Consider the following 12,473-nt stretch of genomic DNA (forward strand, 5'->3'; position numbering starts at 1 on the left):
CCCCGCAGGTGACACCAGAAACTAGGAAGCCTCCAAAAGGAATTTACAGCCCCACACCCAAACCAGCTGCACTCACCTCCACCACCAATCCTGCTCTACACACACCTCCTTCTCCTTCACACACCCTTCAACAGCCAGATCCACAGCCATCTCCTCACGGTCATTCACTGCACTGAACGCAGCAGGGTAGGGGTGGAGGGGGGAGAAAGCTAAAGGAAATTTTTTAAAAACTCCCTGTGTTTCTTTCAGTGGCATTTTTGGCGTTATTTTTGTTGGGGGCCGGGGGACATGTTGGGGTGTTTTTAATTAAGGAAACTGCTGTTTCAGCCTGCAAGTGAAAACAAACCACACGCACAAGGCTGGACACGGTCAAAGCAGCCCCAGCTCGTTCCGCAGTCGCTGACAGCGCGTCCATTCAGCCGTCTGCCCGCCCTGACGCGCTCCCCCAGCGTACCCGGCTGGACACACACACGTGTGCTGGGGAACTCGGACCAGCGCTGCGGTCTGGGGAGGAGTGAAGGACGAACCAGAAATAGATCCTGCAAGAATCCGTCTCTAAAACACTGTAGATCAACAACGACGGTTGTAAGTCACAGACACTCCTCCTTTTCTCTCGGACTCTCACAACAGTAATAAGTAAGTCCTGAAGGATGGAAAACAACAGGATAGGCTGGGAACAACAACAAAGGTAGGTAAAAGAAGGTAAATGGGGGCTCTCAGGGGCCCCAAAAGACAAGCTCAGCTGTCCTGAGAGGAGCAGATGGGAATCAGAGGAGTCCTGAGGGGATTGGGGAGGGGGCTGTCCTGGTTTCATTAAAAAACAAGTTTCTCTTTCAGTGAATTTGCCTGTCAGCTAAAGCTTCATATTAGCTGCATTTTCCTGGAGAACCAGATACATGTTTTGGTAAACATTGCAATGGAATGCTTACTTGTTGATAAGGACAGATTCACATCTTGCAAGAGGAGCAACAAGAAACAGGTGACCAACAAACAAACCGCACGCCCGGCTTCACGTACCCCTCGCTTTACGCAAAGCTGCTCCCACCGCTGACCCGGGAGGCTTCGGCATCCTCCAGCGGCCGGTCCCTTCAATCCGCTTCTGCTGTTGCCGAGCAACCGCGGGCCACCGACTGCCGGACGGATCCACTGAGGAAAGAAGCCGCGCCGACAACGTTAGCAGGAGCAATATTTACGTCATTAAACGTTTAAGGAGGCACCGAGGGAGGGATGTCGTTTGCACACCAATGGGGACCTGATCCCCGTCGGGGGGGACGGACACCGGCACGCACGGACCCGACCGCGAACCCCCGCGGCTCGATCGGCGTCTCTGCCCCCCCCCTTGCCGTGCGCTGCAGTACCCGAGTTTCGCCACAGGGCGGCAGCACCGAGGCGCGCCGCGGCACCAAGTTGGGGCGGCCGGGTGCAGTACCGCGCTTTGCCCACAGGACGGCGCCACTGAGACCCGCCGCGGCAGCCCCGGGCGAGCGCTCGTGCCGCGTTTCGCGGGAATCCCGCCAAAAAAACCCAAAAAACAAACGCGACCAAACAAAAAAGCGCACAGAGAGAGCCGCGGCGCGAAAGCCGCGCCCGCAGGACACGGAACCCGCCGGGGCTCGCCCCGAGCTCCCGCCGAAGCGGCGCCCCGCTCGCCACGCCACCCAGCCCGCCCGCAACCGCGCCTTAGCTCTGCTTGTAACCGTCCCCGCGACCGACGGGGGCTGCGCCGCTCCCGGAGGAGCTGCCGCACCGGGCACGGGCGCTGCGCCGGAGGGAGACGCGGCTCCGGACCGCACGCCTCCCAGCAGCTTCGCCAGCGCGGCCGTAAGGGCGGGGGGGGGGGGGGAACCGGAACCGAACGCCTCCGCGCCGCGCCGGCCCCTCCCGCTCCCCCCGTTCCAACGGCACGGTCACCCTCGCCGCTGCCGCACTCACCTGCCGCCTCTTTCGCCGCTCCGTTCCCCTCGCGCTCCCCCGCCGTCCCGCCGGGCTCCGCGGGCACCGACAGCCGCCGCGCCCCCGAGACGCCCGCGGCGGGAGGTCCCCGGCTGTCGCCTCCTTCCCCTCCGCCCTCCTGCCCCCTCCGGGGAACCTCACGAAGGGCGGCCCTGAGCCGCCCGCCTCCCGATGCCCGGGCGCCGGCCGCAGCGAGCGCTCCGCAGCCGCCCCGACCCCCGTTCCCGTTCGCCTCCGGTCTCCCCCCCCCGGCCCCGGCACCGAGACACCGCGGACCTATCAGCGCTCGCGGTTTGGGCATGCGCACTAGGGAGACTGCAGCACCCGCCCCTTGCCGCATCCCAGTTGGCTCCCCGGGACACGTCAATCATCTCCCTCTCCGCCTATCAGCGCTCGCGACTGGGGCATGCGCAGTAGGGACACCGCAACGCCCGCCTCTTCCGCACCATCATTGGCTGCGGGCGGCACGCAGTACCCAGCCCTCGACGCCCGCCCCTCCGGCAATCTGATAGGCAGACAGCATGAATTTGCCTGTCAGCTGAAGCTTCATATTAGCTGCCTTTTCCTGGAGAACCAGACACATACATGTTTTGATAAACATTGCAAGGGAATGCTTACTTGTTGATAAGGACAGATTCACATCTTGCAAGAGGAGCAACAAGAAACAGGTGACCAACAAACTGACCAACCGTGTATAACATCCCCTTCACATGAATACTTCATATACAAGTGGCAGATCATGAGGATCTTGTCCTCTTTGCCCCTTTTCGTCCCTTCTGCTTATGGTGACATTAGGAGAGGACCTTGCTAGTCGTCCCTGCAAACTGAGGCCTGCTGAGAGACTGAATCCAGCTCCGGTTGGCTGCAGAGTCCAGTCCAGGACTTCAGGTGCTGGCTCTGCAGTTGCTGAGACTTTCAGGATTGGTTTTGTATTATTTTCTCTACTCTTAATATAGCATTAGTAAAACATTGTCAGTTTTTCCAACTCTCTTCTCTGTGTCCTTCTTTCCCTCCGGATCGCCTGTCCTGAGTGGGAAGGGGGGAGAGGGAGGGGCAAAAGGGGGAAGTGGGGGGGAGACGGGGTTAACAATACATCTGCCAGGGTTTTACTGTCACCCCGCAATCTAAACCCTCGACAGGGGCCAACAGATGGGGGGGTCCTGAGAGGAGACAAGAGGGGAAAATGAGGCCTCTGGGATGTGACAAGAGCAACTGGGGAAGTTTTGAGGGGAAGAGAGAAAAGAGGGGAATTTAACGGGGCAAAAGGTCAAACAGGCACCGTGATGCCACCAACGAGCCTGCAGGGACCCAAAGGCAGGCAGGGCAATCGCAGAGGAACTGGGAGGAAACGGGTTTCTGAGGGAACAAGGTGGCGAGTGAGCTTGTGAGGGGTCCAGAGGCAAAGGGATGTGTCCCGAGGAGAACAAATAGAGAGGCTCTTACTCTGAGAAGCTGTCCTTGACTTTGTTCCACCAGCAGCCGTCCTGCAGTCTCGGCACCGCCTGGGGATCCCTGACCCGCACCACCACAACCTTTAACAGCACATCGGGCTGCTCTAGAACCGCAATGACAAACAGCAAGTACTTCTCTAGGACAGCTTTGATGTGGGATTGTTCTGTTTTCTCTGCAACGGACAGGGAGAAATTTCTCCTCCCCACAGTACCACTAAACACCCCACCCATGATTGTTCAGGTATTTTGGGGCTGAAAGCCCCCATCTCTCACCGGCCTGCTCCTCCAGTAACGTCATCGTCACCCCCCGAGTCCCCCCATTTATTCACTCAAAAAAAAAAAGGTAGAAAAGGAAAACAGCCCCAGCGGGCAGCACATTACTTTAAAACGCCATTTACCTATGTACATACCAGAGCGCCCAAACATGGGGGGGCAGCGCCCCGAACAGCCGCAGCCACGTCCCACAGGCCGGCAGCCGCCCCCCGGCACGCTGGGGACGGAGGACGGAGCCGCGTCTCCCGCTCCGGCGCTGCTCCCCCCACCCGGGCTGGGGGGTCTGCTGAGCACGGGGCGGTCACAGCTCCCCCTCTGAAACACAGGAATTCCACATTAGAGTTCCGCGTTGGGGCGGCCGGGTGCAGCACCGCGCTTTGCCCGCAGCCTTTCCTTCCTTGTCCAATTTATACAACGGCCTCGGCTCCTCAGATTCCGCCAGGGCTGCTCTCCTCGCATTCCCACCAGGTGGTTCCCCAATCCCTTTCCCGCGAGCTAAAATACCCCCCAACGGGCTCTTGTGCAGAGCACCGCTACCGCGCCGTCCTCCCGTTACGCGTCACGCAGGACGACACGGCTCACCTTGTAACAGAGACAAGCAAGAACTACGAACGCTTCTAGCGGCACTCCACAGGCAATACTAAAACCTGCCCACGACGTACCGCCCTCACAAGTTGTGCTCCAGGTTTATCCCGCCCTCTCCAAAACAAAACGATTCCGGCACGCGGCTCAAGTCCGTCTAACGCTCAGCGCCGCGATCGGGACGCTCGGCCACACGGGCGGCTTCACGGCGCTCGCGCCCCTTGCATGCTAAAGCCACCGCAGCTTCCGCTGTAGGTTTTGGCGTTCGAGTGCACAGTCAGAGCCGAGGCCTATCCGAGAATCAAACCGAACTGCGGTACGCCTCACCGCTACGTACGGGGCCGGCTCTACACCGCGACGGAGCGCCGGAACAACCGACACCAAAAGCTGGCCGCACGAGCAACCACCGCACGCCTGTAAGGCGCTCGCAAGCCCGTGCGCGCTATCCTGCCTAAATTCCGTACCGCGACTTACGGACGCCCCGCGAGCGCGTGCCCGGTCCCGGCTCCCAGCGCAGAAAGACCCCTCGCCAGAGGTCCTCGTCCGTCCCCGCCGCGACGCGACCGAGACGAGGAGGCTCTCCAGAGAAACCCCCGGGGCGCGCCGACAGAGCCCTCGACTCCGCGGGCCCCGCGGCCGCACAGAGCGGGTCCTCCGGCCGCCTCGCCGGCTGAAACGGGGAAGGGAACGGGACGGCAGAGTCAGCAGCGCTGCTAAGCCGCACTCTTCACAGTATCACAGTATGTTTGGGACGGGAAGGGACCTCAAAAGATCATCCAGTCCAATCCCCCCATGGAGCAGGAACGCCCAGGTGAGGTCGCACAGGAGCACGTCCAGGCGGGTTTTGAATGTCTGCAGAGAAGGAGGCTCCGCAACCTCCCTGGGCAGCCTGGGCCAGGCTCTGCCACCCTCACTGAGAAGAAGTTTCTTCTCAAATTTAAGCGGAACCTCTTGTGTTCCAGCTTGATCCCATTACCCCTTGTCCTATCGTTGTTTGCCACCGAGAAGAGCCTGGCTCCATCCTCATGGCACTCACCCTTTATATATTTATAAACATTGATAAGGTCCCCCCTTAGTCTCCTCTTCTCCAAACTAAAGAGACCCAGCTCCCTCAGCCTTTCCTCACACGGGAGATGCTCCACTCCCTTAATCATCTTCGTTGCCCTACGCTGGACCCTCTCCAGCAGTTCCCTGTCCTGCTGGAACTGAGGGGCCCAGAACTGGACACAATATTCCAGATGCGGTCTCACCAGGGCGGAGCAGAGGGGAAGGAGAACCTCTCTCCACCTACTAACCACCCCCCTTCTAATACACCCCAGGATGCCATTGGCCTTCCTGGCCACAAGGGCACAGGGCTGGCTCATGGTCATCCTGTTGTCCACCAGAACCCCCAGGTCCCTTTCCCCTCCACTGCTCTCTAATACGTAATTTCCCAACCTATACTGGAACCTGGGGTTGTTCCTGCCCAGGTGCAGGACTCTACACTTGCCCTTGTCAAATTTCATCAGGTTATTCCCCGCCCAACTCTCCAGCCTGTCCAGGTCTCTGATGGCAGCACAGCCTTCTGGCGTGTCAGCCACCCCTCCCAGCTTGGTGTCATCAGCAAACTTGCCGATAGTGCACTCTATTCCCTCGTCCAAATCGTTAATGAATATACTGAATAACATTGGCCCCAGCGCTGACCCCTGAGGCACTGCACTGGATACTGGCCTCCAGCTGGACTCCGCACCATTGACTACCGCTCTCTGGCTTCTCTCCTTAAGCCAGTTTGCAACCCACCTCACTGCTCTGTTGTCCAGACGAAGCTGTTCCATTACTTTCCCAGGGACAGAGCTGAGGCTGACCGGTCTCTAATTACCCGGGTCCTCCTTCTTGCCCTTTTTGAAGACTGCAGTGACATTTGCTTTCCTCCAGTCCTCGGGCACCTCCCCCGTTTCCCAAGACTTGGCAAAGATGACGGAGAGCGGTCCAGCAGTGACTTCAGCCGGCTCCCTCAGCACCCGCGGGTGCATCCCATCCGGACCCGTGGATTTATGGATGTCCAGACTATTTAATTGCTCCCTAACCCAGTCCTCATCGACTAAAGCAAACTCCTCCACTGACCTGGCTTCATCCGGGGTCTCAGGGGTACAGGGCTCCCCAGGACGGCCTCCGGCAGAGTAGACAGAGACAAAGAAGGCATTCAGGAATTCTGCCTCCTCTGTATCTTCTGCCACCAGGGCACCCACCCCGTTCATCAGTGGGCCTACATTGCCTCTGGTGTTAGTTTTATCTGCTATGTATTTGAAAAAGCTCTTTTTGCTGTCCTTGACCCCTCTCGCCAGCTGTAATTCTAGGGGGCCTTGGCTATCCTAGCTGCCTTCCTGCATCCTCTAACAGCAGCCTTATATTCCTCCCAAGTGGCCAGCCCCTGCCTCCATGACCTGCAAACTCTCCTCTTCTGCTTGAGCACACCCAACAGGTCCCTGTTCAACCACGCAGGCCTCCTGGCTCCCTTCCTCGACTCCCTTCGTGTGGGGATGCTCTGATCCTGAGCGTGGAAGAAGCAATCTCTGAATGCAACCCAGCTATCTCGGGCCCCTTTTCCTTCAAGCAGTCTTGCCCGTGGGATTTCCCCCAGCAATTGCTTGAAAAGGCCAAAGTTGGCCCTGCTAAAGTCCAGGGTTGCAATTCTACTTGCTGTTCTGTTCCTGCCACACAAGATGCTGAACTCCACCTTCTCGTGGTCACTGCAGCCCAGGCAGCCCTCAACCTTTCCTGCTTCGACCAGACCCTCCTTGCTAGCGAGGATGAGATCCAGCAGTGCACCTCTCCCAGTCGGCTCCTCCACCACCTGCATGAGGCGGTTCTCACCGATGCACGGCAGGAACCTCCTGGACTGTGGCTGGCTGGCTGAACGGTCCTTCCAGCAAACACCAGGGAACTTAAAATCCCCCACAACAACCAGGGCCTGTGACCGTGAGGCCGCTCTCAGCTGCCCATAGAAGGCCTCATCAGCTTCCTCAGCCTGATCTGGTGGCCTGCAACAGACGCCCACAGCAGTGTCACCCCTGCCAGCCTGCCCCTTGATCCTGACCCATACACTCTCAACTCGCTCCTCATCCGCTCCTGGGCAGAATTTAGTACACTGTAGCTGCTCTCTCACATAGAGAGCAACTCCACCACCACGCCTGGCTGGCCTGTCTTTACTTCATTTGATGAGGTTAGTTGTAATCGTTTAGTTTCTCGCTGACAACACGTCTCTTAATTATTAGTTAAATACAAACCAAGCTCTCAGCTCCTAAACAACGTGTTACTTAACCTTCCGTCTCCCTCTTGTCGTGCAGAAGGAGCTAAAAGGTGAAAAACGTCCCCTCACCGCGCAGGCGGTCAGAAAGCATTTCCCTCACGTCAACCGGTTCCTGAGGGCCGCATCTTGTAGAACTTCACCGCAGCGTACGCTCACTCGGCAGCTTCTCTTCAAAAGCGGGAAGAGAAAACAGGGACCGGCACCTGAAAAAACAAGGCAGAGAACAGAGCAGCTGGGAACACCGTGTCATTTGCACGTGCACGTCCCACAAGCCCCCGAGCGTGGGGGGGCTCCCCGAGGAAAACAAAGCGGGGGCAGCGCCCCAAACAGCCGCAGCCCCGGCCCGCAGGCCGGCAGCCGCCCCCCGGCACGGCAACGCTTCCGGCCGACCCGAGAAGGGAGCCGTTCGTGCCGGCCGGTATCGACACCCCCCTTTTCCAGGCAGCTCGGAGAACTCCCTTTGCCAGTGTTGTCCTGGTACGTTTCCCTCGTCCGGCTGCTCTTGTCTGTACCCCGCGTGCACCATCAAGATGGTTTTCTAGGCACGTTTCCCATTGCCTCGTTCGCACAGGGCTTCTAAATTCGCTCTTACCTGTTCGTCCGATCTCGACAGAGCGCGTCAGCTCCTCGCGCCGCGAGGCGCCGCTGCTCTCCCGTCGCCGGTGACGGCTCCTTTGGACCCTAATTCTGATCGGGCTATTAATCTCCTATTAATTGCTTATCCTCTTTGTTACAGTTCCCTGACGTTGGCTGGAGGACACGGCCACCTGGGCTCAGAGACGCGGCTTCCGTACCGGTCTCTGTCCTCTCGGTGGCTGGTTTTACAGCGGCGCCTGCCAATTTATGGCCAGTTTCCTGAGCAGCGTTTCCCTTCTGAGGCCCGTTGCAACGCGTGACGGCAACTCTCCTAGCAACAGCACAGCTTCCAGCAACCGGAGCATCACGTTTAATCTGCCTCCCTTGTGCCGTTAATACACTTTATTCTTTTCAAACGGCTTCAAGGGCCCGCACCCTTCAAGAAACCTGCTTAGAATCAGTGCAGCTACTAATCTTCTTCTCTTTGCGTAACTCTACAGCTCACGCGAGAGCAATTGCTTCAGCTTTCTGGGCAGAAGTCCCTGGAGGTAAAGCTTTAGCTTCCCTTACCTGCTGGGCGGTCGGCACCGCACGCCCGGCTTCACGTACCCCTCGCTTTATGCAAAGCTGCTCCCATCGCTGACCCGGGAGGCTTCGGCATCCTCCAGCGGCCGGTCCCTTCAATCCGCTTCTGCTGTTGCCGAGCAACCGTGGGCCACCGACTGCCGGACGGATCCCCTGAGGAAAGAAGCCGCGCCGACAACGTTAGCAGGAGCAATATTTACGTCATTAAACGTTTAAGGAGGCCCCGAGGGAGGGATGTCGTTTGCACACCAATGGGGACCTGACCCCCGTCGGGGGGGGACGGACACCGGCACGCACAGACCCGACCGCGAACCCCCGCGGCTCGATCGGCGTCTCTGCCCCCCCCCTTGCCGTGCGCTGCAGTACCCGAGTTTCGCCACAGGGCGGCAGCACCGAGGCGCGCCGCGGCACCAAGTTGGGGCGGCCGGGTGCAGTACCGCGCTTTGCCCACAGGACGGCGCCACTGAGACCCGCCGCGGCAGCCCCGGGCGAGCGGTCGTGCCGCGTTTCGCGGGAATCCCGCCAAAAAAACCCCAAAAAACAAACGCGACCAAACAAAAAAGCGCACAGAGAGAGCCGCGGCGCGAAAGCCGCGCCCGCAGGACACGGAACCCGCCGGGGCTCGCCCCGAGCTCCCGCCGGAGCGGCGCCCCGCTCGCCACGCCACCCAGCCCGCCCGCAACCGCGCCTTAGCTCTGCTTGTAACCGTCCCCGCGACCGACGGGGGCTGCGCCGCTCCCGGAGGGGCTGCCGCACCGGGCACGGGCGCTGCGCCGGAGGGAGACGCGGCTCCGGACCGCACGCCTCCCAGCAGCTTCGCCAGCGCGGCCGTAAGGGCGGGGGGGGGGGGGGGAACCGGAACCGAACGCCTCCGCGCCGCGCCGGCCCCTCCCGCTCCCCCCGTTCCAACGGCACGGTCACCCTCGCCGCTGCCGCACTCACCTGCCGCCTCTTTCGCCGCTCCGTTCCCCTCGCGCTCCCCCGCCGTCCCGCCGGGCTCCGCGGGCACCGACAGCCGCCGCGCCCCCGAGACGCCCGCGGCGGGAGGTCCCCGGCTGTCGCCTCCTTCCCCTCCGCCCTCCTGCCCCCTCCGGGGAACCTCACGAAGGGCGGCCCTGAGCCGCCCGCCTCCCGATGCCCGGGCGCCGGCCGCAGCGAGCGCTCCGCAGCCGCCCCGACCCCCGTTCCCGTTCGCTCCCGGTCTCCCCCCCCCGGCCCCGGCCCCGAGACACCGCGGACCTATCAGCGCTCGCGGTTTGGGCATGCGCACTAGGGAGACTGCAGCACCCGCCCCTTGCCGCATCCCGGTTCGCTCCCCGGGACACGTCAATCATCTCCCTCTCCGCCTATCAGCGCTCGCGACTGGGGCATGCGCAGTAGGGACACCGCAACGCCCGCCTCTTCCGCACCATCATTGGCTGCGGGCGGCACGCAGTACCCAGCCCTCGACGCCCGCCCCTCCGGCAATCTGATAGGCAGACAGCATGAATTTGCCTGTCAGCTGAAGCTTCATATTAGCTGCCTTTTCCTGGAGAACCAGACACATACATGTTTTGATAAACATTGCAAGGGAATGCTTACTTGTTGATAAGGACAGATTCACATCTTGCAAGAGGAGCAACAAGAAACAGGTGACCAACAAACTGACCAACCGTGTATAACATCCCCTTCACATGAATACTTCATATAGAAGTGGCAGATCATGAGGATCTTGTCCTCTTTGCCCCTTTTCGTCCCTTCTGCTTATGGTGACATTAGGAGAGGACCTTGCTAGTCGTCCCTGCAAACTGAGGCCTGCTGAGAGACTGAATCCAGCTCCGGTTGGCTGCAGAGTCCAGTCCAGGACTTCAGGTGCTGGCTCTGCAGTTGCTGAGACTTTCAGGATTGGTTTTGTATTATTTTCTCTACTCTTAATATAGCATTAGTAAAACATTGTCAGTTTTTCCAACTCTCTTCTCTGTGTCCTTCTTTCCCTCCGGATCGCCTGTCCTGAGTGGGAAGCGGGGAGAGGGAGGGGCAAAAGGGGGAAGTGGGGGGGAGACGGGGTTAACAATACATCTGCGACACGGCGGCCGTGGGCACCCCGGGGCGGGGCACGAAGCTGCTGCGTCCCCCCAGTTCTGGATCCCCTGACCCAGAGCAAAGCGCAAAGCGCTCCCCTCCTCCGGCTGCCGACAGCCAGCCCGGCTTCTTGCACAGCCCCCTGGTTCCCCCCTCACCCCGTCCCCCCAGTTAGTCCCAGGGGTGTTTCTGAAGCCCATGGACACCTCAGCCCCACCCGGGGGCAGGATGGGCCTCTGCTGGCTCTGCCCTGGTGCCCACTGGTTTGCTCCCCGTGCTCCTTCTGGGGGGGCCTGGATACCAACTGGATCCACCTGGGCACCCCCAAAGCGCCTTTTTAGCACTTATTTTTCTCCTGAAAAAGCAAACACAGCGGGGCTTTCTGCCATCCTGCCCCAGGGACTCCTCTCAGACCACACCGGTGCTTGGTTTCCCATCGCCATTTATTGCAGCCGCTGCCTGCTCAGTGCCCGGGGCGGTGGGACCGGGGCCGGGACCCCGTCCTGCCCGGCTGTCAGGGGGTTGGTTCACGGCGGGGGGGCGGGATGGGCGGCAGCAGCTGCGGTGCCAGGGTGAAGCGTCTGGGAGACGAGACTGGTAGGTGCTGCAGCACGGCTGATCTCAGCGAGGAGCGGGGGCCTGGGGGCGAGGGGCAGGGTCAGCCACAGACACCCACCAACAGGGTCCTGCCCCCACCCTGAAGCACACAGGCTCTTGTCCCACACTGCCCAGCACCACCCCCCATGTGCCCCCAGCTCCCTCCAGCTCCACCACGAGGACCGGCTGCCCCAGCAGCCAGTGCTGCCCCCACAGCCCAGCCCAGACCCCAGACCCCCCTCCCACCCCGCCCAGCTGTGGGCACAGACCCGTCCCCCCAGACAGCGGGGTGTCCTCTGCCCCCCGGTGCCCTGACAGGGCCATACTTGGCCGGTTCCTGGAGGTCGGGGTGTCTGGGGTGGCCCTTGGCATTGTGGGCAGCTCAGAGCCCCCCATCATGGAGAGCTGCTCGTCCTGCTGGTTCCCATCAGTGCCGTCCTGGCCCGACAGCTGCATCGCGTCCTTCTGGGAAGGGGAGAGCGTGTGACCCAAACACGGGGCCCCGTTCCGCATCCCCCAGCAACCCTCCCCCAGCCAGCTCTCCCCGGGGAAACTGAGGCACGGATGGATCCCCCCACAGGCTCAGATCCCCCTCCCCACCTCTGTCATCCCTACCTTGTTGGGGCTGCGGGCACTGGGTTTGGATGGCCGTGGGGTGCTGGGCGGTTGGGGCTGGAAACGCGGGGGCGTGACGGTGTGTTGGCCTCCGCAGCTCCGCGGAACAGTGGGGTATCTACACTCGCCCGTCCGCTCCCTGTGGGACAGGACATGGGGGTGCTCAGTGCCCGGCAGGTGGCACCCCGTGTGTCACTCGACGCCAGGAGGGGTCGGGGGGTGCTCCATGTTCAGGGGGCAGTTACTCACGGTCCAGGTGCCAGCATGTTGAGGGGCCGGTCGCAGGACAGGCAATGGAAACCGGGCAGCAGCTGCCTGGAGGGGGGAGAAAAGGGCTGGGGAGCTCCTGGGGGGCACAGCCCCACCTGCACACCTGCCACAAAACGCCTCTGCACCCACCCCCCAAGACTGGTTCAGGAGGGCTCCTCCCGCACGTGCCCCCTCATTGTGCCGCCTCTATCGCTGGGAAGCTGCAGCTGGCAGGAGCACAA

At 61.0% G+C, this 12,473-nt stretch overlaps 1 protein-coding gene across 19 annotated transcripts in view; it reads right to left on the reverse strand.

Moving 5' to 3' along the window:
- LOC135577017 (uncharacterized) overlaps nt 1-12,473 on the reverse strand; it is a 31,737-nt gene that overhangs the window by 8,644 nt on the left and 10,620 nt on the right. For 6 of the 19 annotated variants that reach the window (XM_065044468.1, XM_065044465.1, XM_065044475.1 and 3 more), the window contains 8 exons: nt 12,232-12,297; nt 11,983-12,121; nt 11,694-11,832; nt 4,587-11,409; nt 3,815-3,992; nt 3,397-3,508; nt 1,933-2,979; nt 77-1,146 (listed from right to left, as the gene is read on the reverse strand). In XM_065044468.1, the coding sequence (XP_064900540.1) occupies nt 11,285-11,409; nt 11,694-11,832; nt 11,983-12,121; nt 12,232-12,297 (469 nt within the window). In that variant the 3' untranslated portion in view covers nt 77-1,146; nt 1,933-2,979; nt 3,397-3,508; nt 3,815-3,992; nt 4,587-11,284. The remainder of the gene's footprint in view (nt 1-76; nt 1,147-1,932; nt 2,980-3,396; nt 3,509-3,814; nt 3,993-4,586; nt 11,410-11,693; nt 11,833-11,982; nt 12,122-12,231; nt 12,298-12,473) is intronic. The other 13 variants (XM_065044472.1, XM_065044471.1, XM_065044463.1 and 10 more) reach the window with 12 other exon arrangements.

Source organism: Columba livia, chromosome W, assembly GCF_036013475.1.
Source record: "Columba livia isolate bColLiv1 breed racing homer chromosome W, bColLiv1.pat.W.v2, whole genome shotgun sequence".
NCBI classification, from domain to species: domain Eukaryota; kingdom Metazoa; phylum Chordata; class Aves; order Columbiformes; family Columbidae; genus Columba; species Columba livia.